We start from the raw sequence: 24,148 nt of genomic DNA, 5'->3' as shown, positions 1-24,148 counted from the left end.
GATATGGGTATAAAAGTCTTTGCCCAAGTTTAACAAAATCATTTCTTCTAGGGTGAATTTTTTATTGTATTTACTTTCTTCTTTATTTTTATTAGTTCCATTTGATATTTTTTCTAATGAGCATACATAATGTTTGTATCACAATATAAAATTATTTTCACACTGGAAAACGGGTTAAAAGGAAATAACTACAGAAATACTCTCCCACCCCTTAAAAATGTAGTCAAAATAAGTAGACTTAAATAGAAAAAAAAAATTGGTTTTCCTAAGAACAAACAATGTTGTGAAGATATAGTAGCACGCACATTCACTCTGTGAAGGGTAGGTGGTCAAATTGGAGAACTTTTTCTAACGATTAACTCAGCAAAGCATAGCGCCAGCTTCAGTAAAAGTTCACATGCTTTGACTCACTTCCAGAAATCCAAGCAAGGAAATACTCAGAAATACTGACAAAGTTTGTGTAGAAGGATGTTCATGCATTGTTCTTTTTCAATCATGATTTAAAGATTGAAACAACGTGAATGTCCACAATAGTGGATTATTTGTGCATACGTCTCCACAACTCATTCAACAATATACGCTGAGCGTCTGCTCTGTGCCAGACTCTTTGACAGACCCTAGGATCCAGTGATGAGCAAAAGTGCAGTCACTCTAGTGGGAAAGACAATCATCTCCTTCCAGAAATGAGTTAGGTGCTACCCCAGAAAAGTATAGGATGTGAATGTGCATATACAATATCACTTTACAATCAGACAAAGAATACAATAAAAAGAAGAGTGCAAAACATGTTTTGAACATCTACTTATTACCTCGAGGAATGATCTGCTTGCCAAGTGAGGGAGCTTCTCTGAGGGCCAGGAATGATCATTTATAAGCTATTAGCCACCTCACGGAAAGGATGGAGAGGAGGCATAAAGACCTAATGCAAGAATGTTCAGAACCACTTCCATCAGAGAACTGAAGAGAAATAAAGATGAAATGTTTCAAGTTATCATTTAAATAATGTGCAAATATGATCCCATTTGAAAGGCACACCTCTCTAATAAGGTCTAAAAATAAGGAGGTGTAATCTTGTCTCTTTCTACTCCACAGTACCTTTAGCAAAGGCTTAATCACCTTAGGGTTTCCTTTTGGAACAGAAGTTAGGGTCAAGTCATTAACTGTAAAGCAATTCCTGAACCAGTTGGGACTCTACAGTGTTGGCTGTCAGAATCAGCAACATTTTGGGGGCAGAGATCCTCTGCTCCCTCATTATTTAGGAATTCTAGTCCTGTCCTGACACGGTAGGCTCAACTTGCTTCCAAGGCACTTGACAGAGTTATAAACTAATTGTGTGATTGAGGAAGTCCTTGGGAAGACCATGCCTACCCCTTGTTCCTGCTGGTTGGCTGTAACCATAGCAACCTCTTACTCCAGACCAAAGTTCAGCTACTGTAAATCTTTATGACCATGTTCATAGTCCAATGTTCATTAGCATACCCTTCCTAAGAAGAGAGAGGTTTTATATTTCCCTACAAAGTATTGGACTCCATTTCTAAATACTGGACTCCTGATGATAAGGTCCAAAAATATTATAAAAAGATCTTTGTTTTTTTACCTTAGGACCTTTATTTTCCTGAGAAAATGCCTACAATAAAGAAAATATTGATGTTCTTATCTGGCTTTATCACAAGCTTGGGATCTCTCATCGTAATTTGCTCTGTTCTTGGGACTCGAGAATGGATGAGCAGTACCATTGCCATCAGTGAGCCTTCTTCAAATGGTAGTCTCGTTATTACCTACGGACTCTTTCGTGGTAACAGTTTTCAAGAACTGGATCAAGGACTTGCAGAACCAAGCAAAGAATTTGGAGGTAAATGACAAACCTATTTCATTAAGTATAATGAGATTGAACTAACTGGGTAAGATTCATGTCATTCTATATTTGACACGTCAAATAACCATTCAAAAATAATTTCTTTGTTAGCTTTAAGTGGGACTGTAGATATGAACATATATTTTTAATTTTGAAAATTTACCACACCATTGTTTTAGCTTGTGTTCCTCAGTTCTAGTTGTGTCTATTAGCCCAACAGTCTGAATCATTCTAGCAGAGGCTGTGTTTAAATGGTACTACCAAGTTTACTGACAAGAAATAATTAAGTAAAAATGTATAGCAGCAGTATGGTATCCAACAGCCAGTAGGAACAGCATTTTTAACTGTATTGACTGTGGATTTTTAGTTGGAGCAACAGCCTCTGTCCAGAACTTCATCAGTGTCAACTATGCAAGAAAAAAATGAAGTGCAAAATACAGTCAATTTCTTCTTCTATATCTCAAGTTCATTTCTTTAACTCATTGGAATTCGCATTCTTACCTCCAAAACATCTCATTGCCGTTGGACATAGTATTAAATTTCCATTAATTCTATTAATTGTATATTTTATAGGAATTCCTAGTTTTTTTCCTGATTTCTTACATAATACTTCCCTACTCTCAATGGATTGAAAATAAAAATTCATTGAAAAGTGATAAGTTGAATTTAGCTATTTATTTGACTTCTGAAGTTTGAATATATACCATTATGTTTTCTAAATTCAAAAGCAACATTGGTAAATTATTTAGCACCTGAAATGGACTTCGTTTTGAACAGTGTTGCATACAGGTATTATATAGGCATTATCAGGTATTATGTAGTCATTACCTCTTGACTTATAAATATGCATCATTTTCTACCTTATACAAATGTAGTATTTAGTCCTTGTGCAATGTGTAATGGTAGGAGTTTGAACCTTAGACATTAGCTCTAAGTTCCAGTTCTAGTTTGTGACTTTATTAATGAAATGATTTCTTTAAATCCAGAGCAACATGGTTATATTTCCAACTTATAAATTTGTCTTTGAGAAGTTAGCAAAAGCAACTTGCCCTCGGTGTTTCGGCAGTGTTACACACCTCCTCCGGTACCAGCCTCAGCTTCTCAGGAAGATGAGGAATATTCGCTTTGCAGCAGCTGGAAACTAAGACTTTCAAAGATTCAGTCACACTTTCAGTTATGTGAATGGCGTTTTCAAAACCGAAAACTGTACTAGTTCCTGAATATTCAGACACATTTAAAAGTTTTTAAATATGAGATAACAGCCTGTGAACTTTTTGATGTTCGTACGGTGTGTGTTTGAAACCAGTTGGTTCCAATTTGAGACAAATGGCTTCAATGAGAGCCCTGACTACCTACATCCAGGGGAGCTCAGAGGAGGCAAGGGTAGGTCAGAGCCCTGTGTGAACAGTGTAAGCACAGTGTGTTGAGACGGCAGGGACAGCCATATTAAGGACAGCCCTGACAGCAGCAGGGCCAAGTGGGCACCGCAGCAATGTGGGAGCACAGGGAGGGGAATGTTTGCATTTGCTTTCCCTGGCTCTCTTCAATTCTTTGTTACCGGAGAGCCACATTCCAACTTCCTCAAGCCACTGCCCAGCCTCCGGGCGCTGTAGAAGACAAAGCACCTCTCAATCAGAGCCGGTGTACACAGTTGCCCTGGTTGACATCTGCTAAGGACCCCTTAGGGCCTAGGGAGTCTTCATTGCTGATGATTTTAGCAACCGTTGAACTTGGAACACATGTAAACAGTTCTCCTAGATGGGGAAAAGTCACGTAGCTGGAACATCTACATGGCGTTCAGCTGCTGCAGATCCAAGGATGCTTTCCCCGCAGAACAGAACCGCAGCATTACAATGAGTCGTGGCTGCTCTCCTACGGGTTCTCATGACCACACGGGGCTCATTTCAAACCAGAAACCAATCATTGGCAGTACAATAAAGTCTGTATAAATGCCACTTTCCTGCCCAGCAGTGACGGGATGACTTTTCCGCTTGAGAAGTTAACCGTGTCAGCCTCTTGGCTGGGATGAGGTCACACTGAATATTGCACAGCTCTGCTATTATTTCTGCATAGCATTTATCACATTGTGTTGATTTTGGCTGTAGATTTTGAAATGAAAGAGCGGTATGAAGTGACAATGGCTGATTTCAACGTGCCAAAATAATTCAGCCAACACTAGGTCAATTAGTGGGGAAAAGAATCAGTCACACCTGGTAAGGAGACTCTCCAGTGTGTAACTAGATGACTTGGGCAGCTCAGGCTGACCAGGAGATCTACTAGCCTCATCTAGAGGCATCCAGTCTGTCCAACATCCAGATGACAAGTGACAGGTCCTCTGTGTCCACAAGTGAGCATGTTGCCTTAGCTACTCCAAAAGTTCTGGATATTTAACTTCAGTTCAGAAAAACTCCCCTAAGCAGCTGCTATGTGAGTGAGGGGCTGGGATACTGAGAGGACCTGCACAGAGCTCCTGGTCTTGGTGGCCTCACCATCCAGTCTTCCTAGAGAAAGACCTCCGTCAGTTAAATCCAACACCCTGCACCAATTGCAGGGCAAAGGTGTGTGCAGGTCTCGAGGAGAACAAGGGGGAGTTTCACCCCAATCTGTCTCCCCCTCACTGCTCCCAAGTGTCTTTTCTCCACCTACCCCCGTTTGTTCTCAGGGAACTCAAAATTGTACTATTAGCCCAAGCTAAAAATAATCAGGAAAGAAAATCTGCTGCAAAAATCACTTAATTGCAAGGAGAAGGACAAATGAGGTTTATTTCTCCAGAATTTACAAGAAACCCCTTCCTTACCTCTCTTAGCCACCCTCCCCCACCCACTACATGTCAGATAATTTTCCTGGGGAGGAGTGAATTGTCATTTGCCCCCAGAGACATGACCACACCGGGAGGTGGAACATAAGGGGGCAGAAAAGGCATTTCCCCCTAACACTCTTCTCCCCAGATAACACGGATAAATTTCCCAGAGGCTGGGGACACCAGCTGGGACATTCTGGGAGAGCTCCCAGGGCACGCTCTGGGATCTATGGATTTAATGGGCTCTTCCAGGGATCTACTGTGGTTCACAGATTGAGGATTGAGGTCCACCAGGTCAGGCTCCCTGGGGACCAGGTGTTTGAGGAGAGGGTGGAGGCAGTTCCTGCTCACCCCTCCTCATACACACACAAAGCCACTGGCTCTCTCTCAATTCCCAAGGACTTATGAAAAGCAGAGCTAGAAGGGACAGATGGCAGGTGGTGCCTGAAGGGTTAAATCTCTGTGTGGGGAGCCCAGATGTCCACATGACCCCATTTCTGCACACTGCCCAGTGTCCCCAGTACATTTTGCCTCCCAGCTGCGGAAGTGATGCCCTCTTTTCTGGGGCCCCCAGAATCTGACAATTAGTTCCAATTGTGAGGTGGCTTTCCTGATTCCAACGCTTGGCTGCTAAAAGGAAGAAAAGAGAACGGAATGTATTTGCTAATTTTGTAGGCAGAGAGCAGCTGTCAGATGCCATGGACGTTTACTGTTATTTCATTCTTGCTAACTTTCACTGAATTTCCAGCTTTCATTGTCTGAGTGCTGAACCAGGAGGTGGAGGGGAGATAACGGCTGTCATGCCTGTGTGGCAGGGAATTCAGAATGCTGAAATATAATTTTAAAATAGAGCAGTTAAAATTCAGATAAATCATCCCATTAATACATAGAAAGTATGAGTCAGTAGGCTCCAAATTGACTGCCTTTTGAAAAATACATCTAATAGATATTTTTTTTTTAAAGATTTTATTTATTTATTCCTCCCCCCCAAAGCCCCAGTAGATAGTTGTATGTCATAGCTGCACATCCTCCTAGTTGCTGTATGTGGGACACAGCCTCAGCATGGCTGGAGAAGCGGTGCGTCGGTGCGCGCCCTGGATCTGAACCCGGGCCGCCAGCAGCGGAGTGCGCGCACTTAACCGCTAAGCCATGGGGCCGGCCCTAATAGAGCTTATCAACAGTCAGAAACAAAGCTAAACCCGATCACCACTTTCTAATTTACTCTGAAAAAGTAGCATGTTCACTACTTGTGAATGAACATCCATTTACAGCTTTTAATAAGTGTATAAAGGGGAAACATTCTCCGGGGCTCTTCAGGCGTCTTGGACACACATTTTTCCCACATTGAATCTCTATTTTCTAGTTAAGCAGCCAAATTATTTCTTACTGGCTGAGGAGAGAGTTCATTCAGTCCCCGCACTCTTCTGATTCAACCCTGTGTTTCTCTTTCGTGCCCAGGGAGGGGCTGGGGGAGGTGGAACAGGAAGCAGTTCTTCTAGTGGTGACTAAGTTTGGAAACGTGTGCGGCATCTGACCCGCACCTCTGAACAGGTGTGTCTTACTTGTTGTTTTTCCTACTCTTTCTCCTCCACTAGTTTCAAAAGAGGTGCGTGTTAAATGATAGCAAAACAATCCCCCAACCACTGCATCTCCACGGTGGTGAGCCAGACAAAGAAGCAAGAGGCTCAGCCTGAGGTCAGGTCCTTTGGAACAGTCACAGCCAGGCGGCCCCCCAGAGGGCAGGCCAGGCGGCTCATAGGACCCCACCCATCCCCACCAACAAGGGGTGGCAGGCAGGACTCCGTTTTCAGTTTAACCAATGCCCTGTTAGAGTTCCTACCTGGGGTGCACAACAGGGAGGGCTGTGCTGAGAATTCAGCGTCTACGCGTCATTAACAGAAGTTGTGTAACAGCCCAGTCACCGCTAGGTAAGAGCAGACTGGAAGACGCGCGTTGGACTTTGCTCCCAGCCCGTGTCAGCCGGAGGCGGTGAAGTCATCGTCTCCCTGTCCTGAGCTGCTGCTGCCCCTCTCCCGGCCCCTCTGGTTTCCCACGGGTTTCAAGGGACGTGTGGCCATGCTGACTTGAGGTTCCTCTCTCCCACACGTTTTCTTTCCTCCTCCTTTCTCTTCCGCGTGCTCTCAACTCCTCTCTCCCCTCAGCCCTGAGCTCCTGGCCTCACTCCCCCTTCTGCCGCCTCTGGCTGCCATTCCAGGGGCCTCTCCTCGCCCCTGGGCCGCTCCCCACACCCCCTGCTCTAGCTAGGGACCCTGCTAGCTCATGGCCATCAGGACGGAGTCTCATGCACGAGGGTCTTTACCGTAAGATCCGATATCTAGGGATGCCTGATGGCAGACTTGCTGGCCAAATCTCTTCCATGTGCGTTCTGTCCAGTGACAGGAAATTTGTCCCCCTCGTGGAGAACTGCTGATTAAGAAAAAAAAGAAGCTGAACTAATAGAATTTAGATCTTCAAACATGGAGAGAGGATAGACCCCGGAGAGGTGGTCTCAGATCTTTTCGGGAGTGCTGGGCTGGTTCTGGGGTCGGGGTAGTGTGTGCGGTGCGAGGACCAGGCTGGCAGGAGCTTCGGAACCGCACCTTACAAGGAACTTTCAGGAGATGTGGCGGTTCATCATGTTGGGGTTTTATCCCCTTCAAATGTTTGGGAAAGCTGTCAGGGAGGAGACAGCAAGAGGACTCTGTGTTGCTCTGAAGGGAGCATGAGGCCCCTGGGCCAAGTCGTGGAGACGCAGATTTGAGCCAACACAGTGAAGGACCTTGCAAGAATTAAGGCACCACAGGGATGCAAGGGGCTGCCTTGCGAAGAGAGGGCTCCTCGCTGCCAGGACACAGTTCAGGAGGAGGCTTGGCCAGAAATCTTCCAGGGGTTTTCTGGTTTCTGTTCCTTAAAGCTGCTCCAGTGTCAGGTTGTGAGTGGCTCCCCTCTCTCTCCCTGGGGCCTGAGAAACAGGAATGGAAAGAGGAAACCTTTTACTTTTTCTTACCCACCCCCATCGTGGTTCTCATACCTTGCAATTCCCAACGACCTCGTTCGTATATTACTATGGACCTGAAATCTTTTTCCCGAATTAATTTTTCCTTAAATCGTTGTGCCTTGCACAGAACATCTCGGTAAACACTTTATTTAATGTGGTGGCAATTTCCTAAGGTCCTAACACACACTGGCAGGCCTTGGAGATGTTTTATAGATGCATGGCTGGGGTTACACGTTAAGTGTGGGGACAGCGGGCCTCTGGTGTCTGTTCATTTTGTGATGTAAACAAAGGAGTGGGTAGAGGAAACCAGTGCATGGGAGGATGGCTGGTGGTGGTTGGAAACAGGATGGCAAAGCAGGAACTGATGGCTAATGGCCCAGGGCATCTGTGTTTCATTTTACAGGAGTGCATATCCATGTCTGGAGCGTCTCTGCACTTAAGAAACATGTAAATTTTTTAAAATGCTCTTCGAATGCAGAGAAATTTAGCTTGCAAAGAAATCTGATGGTTCACCCAAGAGCCACCTCCAGCATTCGAGCCACTTGGGCATTGGGGTCTTCTCTGGCTCCAGGAAAATGAAGTCAGGAATTGGGACAGATGCCTGGATTTGCACGCACAGAAGTCATTTTCCTACCCCCAGGGCCAGCCTTGGGCTCCCACCTCCCTGGTCACCTCGGCTAGCCCCTCCCCTCCTGGTCTCCTCTGTAATGGCCAGCCCTTGCTCTCTGGCTCATCTCAGAGATCTTGACCTTTACCGGATCCTCATTGTCACAGGTTTTCAGGGTGCCCCACCCTGTAAGTGTCTCGAAGCGGAAGCAGAGTTGGTGCTCAGACCAAAGGGGACACTGCCTCCAATGAAATTGTGATAATGCCCACTGGCAAGCATCTGAGGCCAGAACGTACTCAGGGAAGGTTGTCCAGCCCTACAGCAGCCCATTAAGGAGGGCACGCTCTTTCCTAGCGGACTTTAACACTGGGATAGACATCCAGTGACCTGCGGTATGCAGTTACACTCACTTAACCTCAGACTCAACAGCCGGCCTGAGTAGGGAATGTGGGTCCTGAGCTCCTGCTCCCTCCTGTTCTTGCATGCCTGTGAGATGCCTCCTGACAACTTCTAACCCAAATACCGAAGCGGGTAGGATGTGAAGGAAGGCAGGGATGTGTGTGGAGTAGCCCTCTGGTCTAGAGTTGGTATTTGCGTTTTGTTCTATGTACTTACCAAACACTGTTTTAGTTATAGGGCAACTGAATAATTCTTCCCAAAAATCTCTGCATTTGGCGGTTATGCTGTTCCTGGTTCTCAGTTTGCTCACTTCGCTGCTGAGCTGTGTGTTTACCCTCTACAACAGCATCAGCAACCCCTACCAGACGTTCTTGGGACCAGTGGGGGTGTACACCTGGAGCGGACTCAGTGGTGAGTATCACTGCGCTCTGCCGAGAGGCACGTTCTCTTTGTCTCTCTCTCTGCTTGTCTCTCTCACACGAACACACATAGCCAGAATCAAGCCTGGGAAATTAGGAGGACCTACCATGTGCCTAGTGGTGTGCTGGGGGCTGGGATTTATTTTTGTAAATGTACAGCACTTATTAAGCATCTTTGGAAATAAAATCCTGTTTTAACTGCACTGGAGAGAGGCAAGGAGTGAGGTGAGGAGGGGAGCATAAAGTGTTAAAATATATGACATACACCAGTCTCTGCTTTTGAGTATCTCCCGTAGGGAGTTAAACCAAACGCACATCAATCAACAGAACATTTTCCGGGCTCCTGCCTTGTGCTTAACTCCAAGTTAGGCTGCATGCGATGTATAGAAGTACACACACACATGCACACACATACACACGTGTGCACACACTTATTTACTGTCCTTCTTGCCTCCATTCAACAACATTCAACTTGGGCTGAAACCAAACATGACACTTTTCTATCACTGTGCCACAGAGAGTCACAAAGAATGTCATTTAGGAGAATCTGGGGCCAACGCCCTTCTTGTGGGTGACCCGTGGGCCCGCGCTGTTGCTGTGTGGTGTAGCTAGGCTATTTCATTTGTTTATTGGGCGAGGTGTTGGGGTGGGGATGGAGCCCAGATGGGAAGTGGATCACAGCTTTGAGTCACAGTGGTGTTGACTCTCAGTGGGTTTTGATGGGGCCCCAGAGGCGTGCTGAAGTGGGGTGCCTCTTAGCCCCTGTTCGGCACCCAGGTTTCTCCTGCACTTTCCCTCTCTCCTTCATGAAAACCCCATCTCAAGAAAGGACCTGAATCCCATCCTGCAAATGGACAGCTCTGGAGGTGGCTTCACGTGAGTTCCAGGCACTGTGTTTTAACACACTCCAGAAACTTTCAAGCACAGGAAAGGTACTCTGGATATCAGGAAGCCTCGGAGGAGAGACTCTGGGCAGCTTCCTCCTGAACTTCTGGGAGAGGCCATCCTTACGCTAGCTGGTGCGGACGGCTGGAGGAGGCCCCCGGGTCCCTATGCCGCGACTATCAGCAGTGGTGTGCTGGAGAACGCGAACAACAGGCTCTTGGGGGAGGGGAGCCCTGACTGTAGCACTGGCTGATGCGAGTGGTGCAGACACTTCCACTGTGGCTGTTTTCATGCTAATAGTTGAGGAGATGTGTGAGCCAGTCCCAGCACAGCACTGATACGAGGGAGTGAGCCATGCAACTCAGTAATCAAACAGAGGTGCTTCTAAAAGTGCAATTCATAATCGTTAAGCCAGGACAACAAGTGGAAACTGGGACTGTCCTAGGAAAAGTTGCATGCATGGCCACATTGCATACTCACACCTCAGCTCTGAGGATCTGGGGTCAGGCTGGTTCGGCCACATTCACACACAACTAGCCTTGTCCTTTCTCTCTCTGCTTTTATTACCTGGCGGTGAAAAACAAACAAATCCTCCAATTTAACGGAGGCCCCCTGCCGGCCAGGCAGACAGTCCTGTGGGATGACTATTCCTGCTTCCCTTCTCCCAGTGGAGCTGAGTTGTCAGAAGGCTAAGGGACTTGGTTGCAAACTCAGATGCCCTCACCTGAATGTCAGAGTTCCTTCCCCCAGCCTGTTTCTATGATTGTCATCACCTCAGTCAACCAAACCAAAGGTGAGACTCACTGGCACTCATTGCCAGGGTGAAAAATAGATTATTTTAATTTTGGTCATATAATTACGAAGCTAAGGGAAGCAGTGGCCTCAGGTACAGCTGGATCCAGGGTCTCAGCCCTGCCATCAGAACTCTGTTTCCCTCTGGTGCTCCGTCTCTAGATGTCCCCCAGCGTTCCCTCTATCACTAAGCAGCCAGCTGGTTCTCTTAAAGGCAAGATGACGGCCAGCCATTCTTGGCTCATGGCCAATAGCAGCAACCCCAGGAGAAAAGTCTTCTTTTTTCCCTAAATCTGAATCTCACTGGAATTGCCGTTCCCCATCCCTGGAGCAATCCGCACAGCCAGCAACGTTGAATTCACTGATTGACCCACCTGTTGGCTGAGGACACCTGCCCACCTTGGAGCTGAGGGAGGGAGTTCTGAGAGGAAAATCAGGCACTGGTACCAGAGAGGAGGGCCAGAGGTGGGGTCCAGAACAAAATTGTCCACATTGCTGTGTGTACAGCCTTCAGGGTTCAAAGCCCATCCCTTCATCCCGGTTTTCAGCAAGGCTGAAGCTCCCAGTCTCTCTTCCTCCACCATCGAGTATAAGCTGACTTTGCACAGGGCGGAGGCCCGATGCATGTTTGTGGAGGAAAACATGAAAGAAGGGCCGGCAGCGTTCCCCCCAATCCCCACCTACTTCTAACAACAAAGAACTGTTTGACAAGGAGAGTTGACGCCACATTCCTTTCCTGGCTTGGGGCGAGTTCTAACCCAGAGAGAGGTGGTGAGGCGGGTGGAAAAACAATCTGAGACATTGATGTGTACAGAGAGATCTGGATTCTGATAGGCTGAGGAAGATCTTTGCTCAGTGTTTGGCTTTGCATGTGGCCTCCTCTGAATGCCCTCACCGCCTCTTGGTCGCAATGCTCTGATAAACCAGCCTTCTGCCCTGAGTTTGCCTCTGGGGACACTTGATTTTCTTCATGGGTGCCTCAAGGGTTGGAGAACTTAGTGAAAACTCAGTTAGTGAGAGCCTTGGCCTGCAGGAAGGTTTTGTGCACAAAGATGCTATTGACATATCCTTGCCTTGGGTTGCCGTGGCAGGAGAGCAGGGGTCAGGCTGACTTCCCCGGGTCCTGAAGCCAGAGACAAGTACCACAGACCCCTCTCCAGGCTGGGATTGAACACACTCTCCTTGGCGGCAGGGGAGAAGAGGAAGTGGGTTTCCCAGCTTGTTTCTGAAGGAACAGGAGCAATTCTGCCTTGAGGAGAAAGCAGCGTCACCTCCCGGCTCCTGCGCCCTCGGACCCAGCCTGCCCTTTGTACCACACCAGCCTGGAGAGGCCTGACCGTGACCATGGGGAGATGATTGTAGATGAGACAACGGTGGAGCCGGAAAGAACTTTGCAGACTGTCTGCTCCAACACGCTTGTTCCTCGGCTAAGGAACCCAGGGAGCAGAAAGTGACGCAGCAGGTCACAGTCACAGTTTGATAGCGACAGGCCAGGACGGGAAGCCAGCGTCCTGAGCCTTCGGGAGCTCCTCCTCCTGCCATGGGGCTTCCACCAGCCCCCGGTGAGCCCTTCTGTCCCAGAAAGCCAGAGAAGCAGGCAGTGAGAGGCAACCCCTTCCGAAAGGGGCTTAGGTCAGCATTTGTGTCTGCGCGGGGGCCCTCCCAATTCGAGTGAAAGCCATGGGCGTGCCACTTCAGAAAAAAGAGTTTAACCCTGTCTTCATCCTGCCCCTTTATGACTGAAGTTTTATAAGAAACTTCACAAGAGCATACTGAAGGATAATTAAGGGGTGTGAGAGGCATAGAGCATCAGAGGAAGGGCTTTTATATGCACAAATTATTGAGAAATAAAGCCATTACGTTGAGGATGAACGTCTGTCAAGGACAGAGCATCTCCTCACACAAACGCCCTCTGATTGGGGCCTTTTGGAAAAGCTCCCTGTGTGTGGGTCACAGCCAGGACGTGTGTGTCACCAAAATGTCCGCCTAGTGCTGGGTAAATGCCAGCAGACGAAGAGTCACCCCGCGTGTGTCCCGAAGGACTTCCGTCCCGGGGATTCCCGGACGGCAGGGTCAGGCCCTGACTTTGCTAGTGGGCTCGCCTGCCACATCAAGAGTCCAGGAGCATCTGATCCTTGTCCTCCTCCCCCTCCCTTTTAAACAGCTTCATTGAGATGTGATTTACATACCATACAATTCACGCATTTAAAGCGTACAATTCCAGGGTTTTTAGTATGTTCACAAATATGTGCAACCATCACTACAGTCAGTTCTGGAATATTTTCATCACCTGAAATAGGAACTCCTTGCCCTCTGGCTATCAGCCCCTCCCCACTCCCAGCCCTAAGCAACCACCAACCTCCTTCCTGTCTCCAGCTTGACCCCTTTGGAAGAGGAGGAATGAGGTTCAGAGAGTCACCTGAGGCCACACGGCTGGAGCCCTGGAACCCTGCTCTCTCTGATTCCAGAAGTATGTTGTTTAACTAGGCCCAGGTGGCTTTCCAAAGTCAATACCTAGGAATGTTCTCTAGTGGAGGACATTGTGAAGAATAAAAAAAGGGAAGATAAAAAAATTTTAAAATTTTCTTCTAAAATGTGTTTAGTAAGGAGATCCTTCCTGGTTAAACACTATACTCCATTGTGTGTAGAATGAAATTCCAGCTCCTGAGCTGGCATTCGAGGCTCTCCAGGGTGGTCTCATCATGTATCTAGTGCTTGGGACCCTCAGCACCACTCTGCCTCAGCTGGGCTTCTCTCTCACAGTCCTGGAAGCTCTAAGCTCATGGGCCATCATGTGTCTTTGTTTAGGCTGCCTCTTCTGTTTGAAGCGCTGTTGTTCTTCCTCAGCCTCTCTGGTCTTTTTCATCCCTTCAGTCCTCTCTAGACAGTTTCCCTACTGACTCTCCTGTTCAATCATTCATTCAGTCACTCACCTACTACATGCATTGCTCTAGGAAGTGGCTACATGATATTTCAGTTGCACAGCAACTTCTGAAAGGATTTGGGCCAGAGTGTTTGCTCCTGGTCATTCACCGCCCTGCCCTGTCTGAGGTTTCGTGTCTGGCACCTACTTGTGTCTTACCTTTCTTTTACATTCTCCTTAATGCCTAAAAGAGTGTAAACTCCAGTGTAGATATTCAGTCAATGCCCATAGAGGACATATTTGATAAAGAAAAAGAGTGACATTAGCAACGTATCACCATATCATTTTTAAACTTAATTTTCTTTTCAGCATTGTTAACTTTCGTGAGCATGATGCTGTTTGTGGGGAACATACAATCCAACCATCTCTCGGAAGAGTTGGCCCAGGTGCTTTACCCACTGTATCCAAGAACCGCTTACAAAGGAACATCGCACAGTTATGGATACTCCTTTTGGCTCCTGCTGCTCATCATTCTTCTAAATATAGTCACTGTGGTCATCATCATTTTCTACCAGAGGTCCAGACGCCAGCGGAAGCAGGAACAGAGGAAGCTGACGGAACATGCTCCAAGGGATGGAATTTTATTCTGAGTCCTGTATCACGCTCTTGTGTCAGTAGGTCTGCTCTATTGTACATCAGCTCCCCAAGCAGTAACTGGGCAGCTTGTCTGACAAGCAGGGTGGTAAAGGGCAGTCCTGGTGGACTGTCATTTTGTGATAGTTTTTCTATCTCATGACCCTACGTTCTTCATAAATGATGTGCCCTTGGCAAGGGTTCCTCCCCCGACGGTGGGGAAGATGAAAGGAAAGCTCTCTAGTCCATGTAGCGTTCAAAGCGGTAGAGTGATTATGAGCCCGTGGACCCTGCCGACCCCGTCTCACCATCTGAAATAATAAAGGTTTGTGTTGCACACCTTTCCTTTGAGAAGCTCAAAGCACTTTAGCACCTATGATCTCGTTCTCCTCAGGAAGAACCAGGTATCTTTATTCCACTCTGTGAACAAAGACTTCCAGGTACAGAGGGATTCAGAACTCATCTTTCCAGGACCAGGTGTTGGGGCAGAAGGTGAGACTTTGGGGTGAATGATCTGGTCCTCTGGACTCCTAGCTGCTGATATAGCTCAAACCCAATGGGGGGTAGAAGTGCTGATATGTGACCCTCAAACCCATTTTTGAGGTTCTAAGGTGAGGTTTTGTGTGTAAGAGATTAGGAAGTGAGAATATCGAGGAAAGATAAAAATTATAGCCCTGCAGCCTACATGCTAAGGAGGCTAAATGTATTTTTGGTTTAAAAGGATTGTGGTGAATTCAGTCAAAATGGAAATGTAACATTGCAACAAGTTCTAACAACCACCCCACCAACCAACCTTCTGCTCTGTCACTATGGTGTAGACACGGGTGTATCACCCATCGACAGAATCCTGCCCAGCCAGAGGCTGAGAAAGAAATGGGGTGAGCACCGTGGCTTGCAGGATTCCCAGAGTCATGGCCAGGGCAGATGAAGAGCATGGTGTGGGGTTGTCCTCTAAGAACAGGGGGGTGAAACTGGTTCATGGTCTCATGAGAAGACAATGGGCAACCAGGAGAATTTAAAAAGGCACCAGAATGGATTAGACCTACTTTACCAGTAGGATATTCCCCCAGAAAATCACTTTCAGGATCTTTTGGGCTTGAATATCCCACAAGTCAGACAGGTTGAACTTTGACAGGATTCTGAAATAATCACTTTTCACATCTTGATGGAACCAAAGCCCAATGGAGCAGAATTCTTTTAGTGTAATTTACAAAGCAGCAGGTCTTTGGACAGAAAGATATATATCCTTTATGAAGCTTTCAGGGATTAATGACCTTATTATTTTTTAACAATCTATCTTAGAAATAATATTTTTCCTTTAAGAAGCATATCTTGAATCCCTGCGATGTAGTTATCACCGTGCAAACCCAGGGGTCTGCCCCCACAGAGCTGTTGAGCAATCAAGACAGACTTTAAAAAGTAGCCACTAAATACCATGTAAAACAGGTATTTAGTCACAAAATTGTGCTCATTCTTTGAAAGGAAAGTTCTCTACAAGCTCCCACCCCAAAGTCCTACTACGTCAAGGTTACTCTAACAAATTAACTTACTGTGAAACTTCGAACGTATTAAAAATCTAGTTATCAACAATGAAAGTTTCCTAAATTCTTTGAAGCTAAAAATGTTTATGTTCTTTGAAGGTTTGAACTTTATATCAGGTTTTGATAATGTAGACAAGTAATGAAGAGGAAACAGACACAGGTAACAAATCCACACAAATGATGGCTAAACAGGCAGACGCTGGCATCCCGTGTCAGTGCAGAGGATGCTGTAGATGCAAGGACCACATACAATCATCTCAGCATCTGAGCAGAGCTTGGATTATTTAAGGGACAAACTATGTTAAACCTTATACCACAGATGGCCTTTAAGGAACCATTTAAAACAGAGGAATCAGGTAAATGGAACTACTCTTCACAATTCAGGAGATGAAGAGAATGGCTCCCTTATTACATCTGCAAGTGGAAGGTAATGAAAGCACTTGTGTGTATGCAGAGGAAATCTTGTTAAGGAAGCAAAAAACTTGCCAACTGCTCACAGACGGAGACAGCGCTGAGGAGCCCAGCTCAGCCTCCCTGCCCTGGCCTGTGAGATGGGCCTGTTAGTGAATGTTGTGGTTCAATGAGGGTAACTGATTTGTTTTTCCAAAGAAAAAACCGCCATTGAATAGCAGTTTGCTCTCCTAAACTACTTAATGAATGTGCATTACATTTGTTGTACTGGAACCACCTGAAACACTCTTCTGAAGGTCTAGATTAGTCTGTGGGGTTAGAATGTGTCAGGGGTCATGATATGACTCCCTAATTAACCCATGTGGTCCCTGGGTGACAAGGTTCATCCATATTTGCAAAATAAATAAATCATACAAAATATCGTGCTTTCAGTTTTATAAGAACACAGGGTCTATGATGATAATTTTAGAGAAATTAATACTTTATACTAATGTCAAAGGGATTGGGCTTGCCTCATTGAGCTGATGTTTGCAAAGCACAGTGGGACACAGGGGTAACCGCCAGGTGAGCTTTGCTAGCATCATTATAATTTTATTTGATCATCTCACCAAACCCTGTGGATTAGGCAGGGCAGAAGAAGTTGTCTCCTTGGATATGACCCTTCTCAGGGTCTAAATAGCAACCCTGCAGCCGGCCCCACGTGACCATACAGTATTGGTATCCCTGTATGTGACACGTGGCCATACAGGCAGATGTATCAGCATCCTCCTGCCTTCTGAGGCTGCTCGGCCTCTTGGAAGCCCTGGGAACCTGCAGACTCTGCAAAGTGCAGGCAGGCGCCCAGCAAAGTTCTGGAGCAGGCTCTCCCTCCACCTGCCCAGCACCTGCCCGGCACCCATCTTTCTGTTTCACTGAAACCAGCCACTGAGTGCAGACTTGAAGCCAGGTTCTTAGTTGCCTAATCCAATGTCTTTCTACACCCCGGACAAGGATGCAGGCACGGCGTGTGGGGGACAGGATGGCTCAGAGTCAGGAGCCTTTCTGATTCTGAAATTCTGTCTCGGAGAGAAGCCGGGCTCCTTGGTCCCTGAGCCCCTCTTGGGCTCTCCTGACCCCGGCACCCAGAGCCTCCAGAGTCCCCAGGCAGATAAGTCCTTCAGCTAGGGGCATGGAGGGCTGATGCCTCCGTAACACCTAGGGGTGTGGTCTGCTCTCTAGTCCTCCTTACCTGTCCTCACCCCCAAACACTGCCACCACTGAGAACATGGGGACCCAGTTGGAGGCTCCATTTGTAGACGGCTGTAGCATCTTATAGCCTGCTGTGAGAAGCCAGCAAAGTCACCCCCCCTCTCTGAGCTTCTGTTTCCTCATGACTAAAAAGTAAATAATCAGTAATAGAAATGACAATCTGTACAATTGAGCAGGGAGGTTCTATAGAATCAGGCTGTCCCGGATGGAGAAGTTTACTTAATCTGAATCTCAGTAAGCCTCATTCTAATCGTCTGTGAAATGGGATAACAATAGAAGGTTTGGTTCTCAGGGTTGTGAGAATGAACCGTGATAAGGTGTGTAAAGGACTCCTGGCCCTTGATAACTGATGGTCATCCCCCTCCCTCTCGGAACTGTGAGTATGTACAAACTGTAGTAAAATCTGTAAAACTGAGACCAACATCGCCCCCTTAGCTAGTGCAGGCCACATTCATTCTTTTGTTTTGTAAAGGAGCAAGCAACAAACAAAAACCTTAAACCCAGGGAGGGTAATAAACTTGCCCAAGCCTCCAAAGCTGGCGAGTGGTAAAGCAGAACTATAAGTGGGTCTCCAGGACCTTGTTCTTTTTACCTGTATTTGATTCAGTTCCACAAACACTTGTTTGCATCAGGCTGACGGTAAAGGCTGGGGTGGGGCACAGGGACAAAGGACCAAAGGTCCCTGCTCCTTGAGCTCTGTCCTGGACAGGAAGTGTGGCCTTCCTGGCATATCCCGTAGGGTTTAGGGCCACATCTCACTGCATTTGGGGGTCCAGTGGATCTCGTTCATGAAGACCAAAAAGGAGCGTCTTGCTCAGGCAAAGGCACCCCATTTGCTTCAAATAAATCCTTAGCCGGGCTTGGGTGCTAACCTGAGCTGGAGAGGGTGGGGTCTCCCCGACCCGACCCTCCCACACCCAGAGGAGGCAAAGGATCCCTTGACCAGAGGACTTTGTGCTTCTTAAAATAGAAGTGAGGCCCGGGTTACTCACCGGGACCAGGGTCACTGGTTTATTAGAGCTGCGCTCAAGGAGGAGCTGAGCTGCGTGAGAGGTTTGTGGAACATTCAACTCCCTGAGCAGGCCTGCACTGAAGGCGCCGCAGTGTCTGTCCCTGCTCCTCGTGCTCCTCCTGCGCTGTCTTCTCAGGCCACCGAAGACTCTGAGACATAGTTACAGCATCAGAACTTCAGATATCGTCCTAGTTACAAAAAAATGAACTTGTATTTGCGACAGGCTTCAGACCACGAAAGTTTCATTTTCAACACGTTTACATGTTTAGTAAAAAAGAGAAATTTAGATGGAAGTATATTGTATTTTATGATTATTAGTTTTAAACAAACTACTTAAAAAAATGAATACCCCTCCTACCTCCCACCTCCCACTCCTTACCAAGAAGAGTAGATTTTTAATTTTTAACCTTAACCCTTTGTGGACTGCCCTACTCGTCTGCTTATGTTGAAGCACACCACTTCAACCAAATGTTCAACTTGTAAATCACTCTTCCAGAAGGGGAGTTTCTGCTTTTCTAATTCAGTGCCTAGCAATGGTGGGGTGCATGGAGGGTCTTCCAGAATACAGGGCGGGTGAGTTCTGCTCCTCACACCTTTACCGGCGGTGGTGACCACAATAAACGTCGCTGTCTCTCAGGGTGTGCGTCCCCTAAATGCTGTACAGGCGAGATTTCGTTGAATCCTCACGTCAAAAGCATGTGTTGGTTTCTAATTAACCTCAGTTTATAGATGAGTGACTGAGGCTTGGACTGGTGAAGTGGTGTGTCCACCATACCACAGCCAGGGAGAGGCTGAGCAGAGACTCCCGCACGGACCTTCTGCCCGTGTCTCCCGAGAAGCACGTGGCTGGGCCCTTAATCTCCCGGTGACACCGTGTGCATATGTAAAAGGGCTGTAAAATGTCTCAAGTGGGCATCCAAGCATTAGACCTTGGCCTCCATCGTGCGTTCCCCAGGCATGCAGCATTTGGGGCTAACTGAGTTTGCTGGATTCTCGAAGTATTTCATAGAGTAATCATTCACCTTTTGATTAAAAATTTAAGCATTTTCACCAGACACTACACACTGCATGTTATCTTTATGTACTCAAGATAGCCTAACCTCTTCTGGACAATTCCGTCACAATCGTAAGTGGGGATTAAGTATTCTATTGAAGCCAGGCGGGGTAGTGCAGAGAGCAGATGCTTATGTGTTAAGAGACTTAGGTTTTAGCAAATACTCAGTGAACAAATGTTTACGGAGCATCTAGTCTATTTAAGACACAAGGCAGGAGCTGGGAACCCAGCAATGCACACAATAGACATGGAATTTATGGTGTAGCTGGACAGACAGATATTGAGTCTACCATGATGAGGTGCTTTTGCAGCAGAACTCCTGGGTGCTGTGGAAGCATCCCAAAGGAGAACCTGAACTAATTGGGAAGACATGAGAAAGACATGACCTTAGCTCCACTCTGAATGCTGTGACCTCAAGCAAGGACTGCAGTGGGCCTCAGAGAGGATCTAATTCAACCCACCACTCACACGGAGGAAGGGGAAGCTCAAAGACAGTGAGGTAAGCGTGGCTTTCTTGTATCTGCTTCCTCATTTGAAAAACAAAATAAATAATAGGGTAAAAGAAGATTTAGTTCTTTTTGTTTCTTAATTTCATAGGCTTTATTTATTTATTTTTTTTCAAATGGCTTTATTCAAACGCCAGTTTGCTTGTGTCACTGCCACAGGGTTATCTGACCTGCTGCTGCCTGCTGCACGTGCGCTGAAAGAGCTGTCTCAAGATTTTATCTTGGCCTGCCGTAATGTAACACACAAGACTATATACCAAATGAAGATAAAAGATTTCAGTTATTAATAAATATTGAGTTTCTAAATGGATTTGGATACTATATACATCAAATTATGGTAACAATAACACAAAAACACTTAACATTTTAAAAATCTTACATAAACAGAGGTTGGGGGCAAGTCATCTTAAAATTTTAAATCTCAGATGTTACAAGAAAAAAATTCAAAAAAATCGAATTCATTAGATCCCAATAAAACAAAGTACAAAAGAGTGATCTCCTTGACCCTTAAACAAAATTGGCCCCTACCGTGTCTCTACTTGATCGTTTAATTGCAATATTTATGTGTGTGTACACATATATGTATATACGCTTGCAAGTGATCAAGCAGTTCATTAAAAAAGCATATAATCAAATTAAGGGTAGAAGTTTTGTTAGAATCTAAAAATTTATTTTTTTACTTCAAATGTACTGGGTTACTTGCTGGGCTTGTACTATAAGGGCACTAAGTAGTATGGATCATACTTTCTAGTCAAATGTAGGAAAATTTTTTCCACAGACATGTTTTTACAATCATTCTTAGGGCATCTCAAAGTCAGGTGGCAAAGCAATGCTAAACTGTATGTCTCCCTTCATATAATGAAATCTTAATTGCAGACTAACAGCCAACATTTCAACAGCTAATAATCATGCACTATCTTAAAATTGAGGGGTGAAATGATGGCTTCCACCACCAAAAGTATGACACATCCACATTCCTATTACTTATTTAATTTAGTAATATAAGTACCCCATTGCACAGGTGGGGAAAAGTGAGGCACAAAAAGGTTTTCTTTTTTTCTTTTTAAAGATTTGTCTAAAGTTAGACAGGGAAACCAAGGTCATAACTACAATCAGAACTCTAGAGGCTCGACAACTTTGGGGTATAGTGGATTCAAGGTTTGCATTAAATGTTATATTTAACTCACTTGTCCTATTTCCATCACACCATCTCAGTCTAACCTCTTGCACACTCTTTAAAGCATGGACCTGGCAAATGCCACCCTGACAAGGTACACTAGTTGATGCTGGTGTAAAAAAAAGAATACCAATATTGTATCATATGCAATTAGCAAGGTTCAATTATGAAAATATTCCATAACTGAATTCCAATAACTCTCAAGAAACATTCCACAAAATTCTCTAAGAAGAATTTTCCCTAAATACCTAGCAATTCCCTCTAAAACAGAAATTTACATATTCTTTACATTACTGTTGATGATCTGAAATTAAATGTATACAATCTCATAACTGGTAGCCTCAAAGTACTAAACTACTAAATAAAACTGAAAGGATCATCCAAGTTCCCAGATAACACCAAAATATTTATCTAGGATTATTAAAGAAAGCATAGCACTTTGGTACCCTTTCCAGAAAAAAATCTTAAAACTTAATATAAGGTAAACATAAGCATGTGGCATTTTACATTGTATCGACTGCGTAACAGTAAATAGATAAGGTGTACCCACTACAACTTCACCAACTTTGTATCTTGAAACATCGAATCTACCCCTACTAGCTACCATTCCAATTCCACAGGATATTTTCCAGTGAGACAAGCTGTACAATGATCGTTCTTTTCAAAACATCCCAGACCATTCCCATTTTTTGAATTATAACATCCTGCTTTGTACAATGACCATTCTTTTCAAAACATCCCAGACCATTCCCGTTTTCTTGAATGATAATATCTTGCTTTGTACAATGACCATTCCCATTTTCTTGAATGATAATATCTTGCTTTTTCTCTTTCTGTTTTTTAAGTTTTATCCCTTCTCGTACAGATGAAATCAGTCCTTCTACTGACAGATATACAACGCTGTTTGCTCCTAGATATTCTGCAAGATGCTCAAATTCTGGTTTATTGGCAATAAGCTCTTCTTTTGTTGGTATGTTTATTCCCATGAAGCATGGATATCTAATTGGTGGTGAAGCTACTCGAATGTGTACCTCTTTTGCACCAGATTCTTTGAGCAATTTGATTATGGGTGAGATAGTATTGCCTCTCACAATCGAATCATTCTTTTGCCTTTGAAGTTGTCTGACAATACTCCAAATTTTTTTGCAACACCAAGTTGTCTTAACCTCATGTTTGGCTGAATGAAGGTTCTTCCTACATACCGGTTTTTACACAGCACCTCCATATAGGGAAGTCCACACTTTCCTGCGTGACCAAGAGCAGCGGGTGTAGCAGATTCTGGAACAGTGCTAACCAAATCTGCATCCACAGGTGTTTCAATTGCCAGCTGCTGACCACAACGGTATCTTACTGTGTAAACCATTTGGTTTTCAAATATACTATCTGGTCTTGCAAAATAAACATATTCAAAAATACAAAAAGCCATTGGGTTTCCTTCAGCCCTTGGTATAATATCAAGAGTTTGGACCTTATGTTTGGATATTTCCACAATTTCTCCAGGCAAGACTTCACGGTAATATCTTGCACCAATAGATAAAAAGCTACAAGATTCTGAAGACACCACCCATCCTTCAGTTTCTGAAGACTTTTTCTCTTTATCATTTATATCAGATATAGGAATAAGACGACCAATGCATAGAGGACGATTTCCATAAGGATCTCGTACTGCATAAATAACATCTCTGTGCATTATAAGCAGGGAGTATGCTGTAGGTGCTTCCTTCATTAAGTTTTTAATCCTTGCTACCCAGTCTGGGGTGTCATCTTGTTCCTGAGGAGGGGTATATGCCAATAACTGGGTAATCATTTCACTATCGGAACTTGTTGACAGACCAATACCATGACGCAGAAGGTTTTCCTTAATTGAGCAGCATTTATCAACTTGCCATTATGTGCCACAGCTATTTTCCCATGAAGTGTTTCAACAACAAAGGGCTGACAATTTTCTAATTCACAGTTTCCTGTAGTGGCATACCTCGTGTGTCCAATTCCAAGATTTGAAATATATAATTTCTTCAAATTGTCTTCAGTAAAGACGTGATTTACAAGACCCATTCCCTTGTGTGTTTTGAATGTTGGTACTGAATTCCCATCACTGGTCGCAATACCAGCACTCTCCTGACCCCGGTGCTGTAGCCCCACGAGTCCCAGAGTGATCACATGCAGCACATCTAGCTGTGTGGGCCACTCTCCTGAGACGATGCACCCGAACACGCCACATTCCTCTCGGATCCCCAACTCCTCCAGCTCCATGTTGCCACCAAAAGCACGTGGAAGGACCTGCCGCTGCAGCAGGGGTCTAAGCACTAACCACCCGCCCGCTTGGCACGAACGCCTCAGAAGCTCGCGCCCGCGAGAGCTTCTTCCTTCACAGCAGTTAGACCCTTGCTGATAGGCTTTATTTTTTAAAGAAACATTTATGTAAACACCAAATATGAACAAATCAAAGTTCCAAATATGCAGGATGCATATACTAAGTGTTTTCCAGGAAATATTCCTATAAAAATTATATTTTTGGTGCCCTTGGCCTCTTGGAGAAGCTGCCACGCTGGAGGATTTCACCTGCCTCCTGTGGCCATGGATTCACACTGCTGTCCTCTAAAAATTGCCCTCAGCCATTAGCGGAAGTCAAAAAGTCCATAAAACACAGGCCTTCGATGGACAGGTGGTCCAGAGAGGTGACGTCAGCAACATGGCGGAGTGAGCTTTCCCGTGAACTCTTCCCCCAACAAGATACAACAAAAGGAACAGTCACAGACCAACAACGGAATCCCAGACAGTGAAAAGCTAGAGCGGAGGGATCCATACTGCTGCACATCTGAGAGCGAACATGCCGGGCCCCCAGAGGAAGTGGGGAGAGCTCAACCGACCAGACTAGACCTAGCGATCCGCGGCAGACCAGACCAAGTGATCTGCGACAGACCAGACCAAGCGATCCACGGCAGACC

The 24,148-nt window shown here is 45.5% G+C and overlaps 1 protein-coding gene and 1 pseudogene across 1 annotated transcript; one reads left to right on the top strand and one right to left on the bottom strand.

The window, feature by feature from the left end:
- The first annotated feature begins 1,623 nt into the window (after positions 1–1,623).
- On the top strand, positions 1,624–16,557 carry CLRN3 (clarin 3). The gene is made up of 3 exons (XM_004438871.3): positions 1,624–1,852; positions 8,891–9,070; positions 13,988–16,557. Exons 1-3 carry the CDS (start codon positions 1,624–1,626, stop codon positions 14,266–14,268), a joined length of 690 nt encoding a protein of 229 aa, XP_004438928.1. The 3' UTR covers positions 14,269–16,557.
- A 4,753-nt stretch (positions 16,558–21,310) lies between these two features.
- Positions 21,311–23,468, bottom strand: LOC147916928 (amidophosphoribosyltransferase pseudogene; annotated as a pseudogene).
- Positions 23,469–24,148: the final 680 nt, after the last annotated feature.

Source organism: Ceratotherium simum, chromosome 6 (assembly GCF_057802395.1).
Source record: "Ceratotherium simum simum isolate JZ-2026a chromosome 6, ASM5780239v1, whole genome shotgun sequence".
NCBI classification, from domain to species: Eukaryota; Metazoa; Chordata; class Mammalia; order Perissodactyla; family Rhinocerotidae; genus Ceratotherium; species Ceratotherium simum.
Note: the sequence above shows the minus strand (reverse complement) of the source record. Positions and strands in the feature narration are given on the sequence as shown.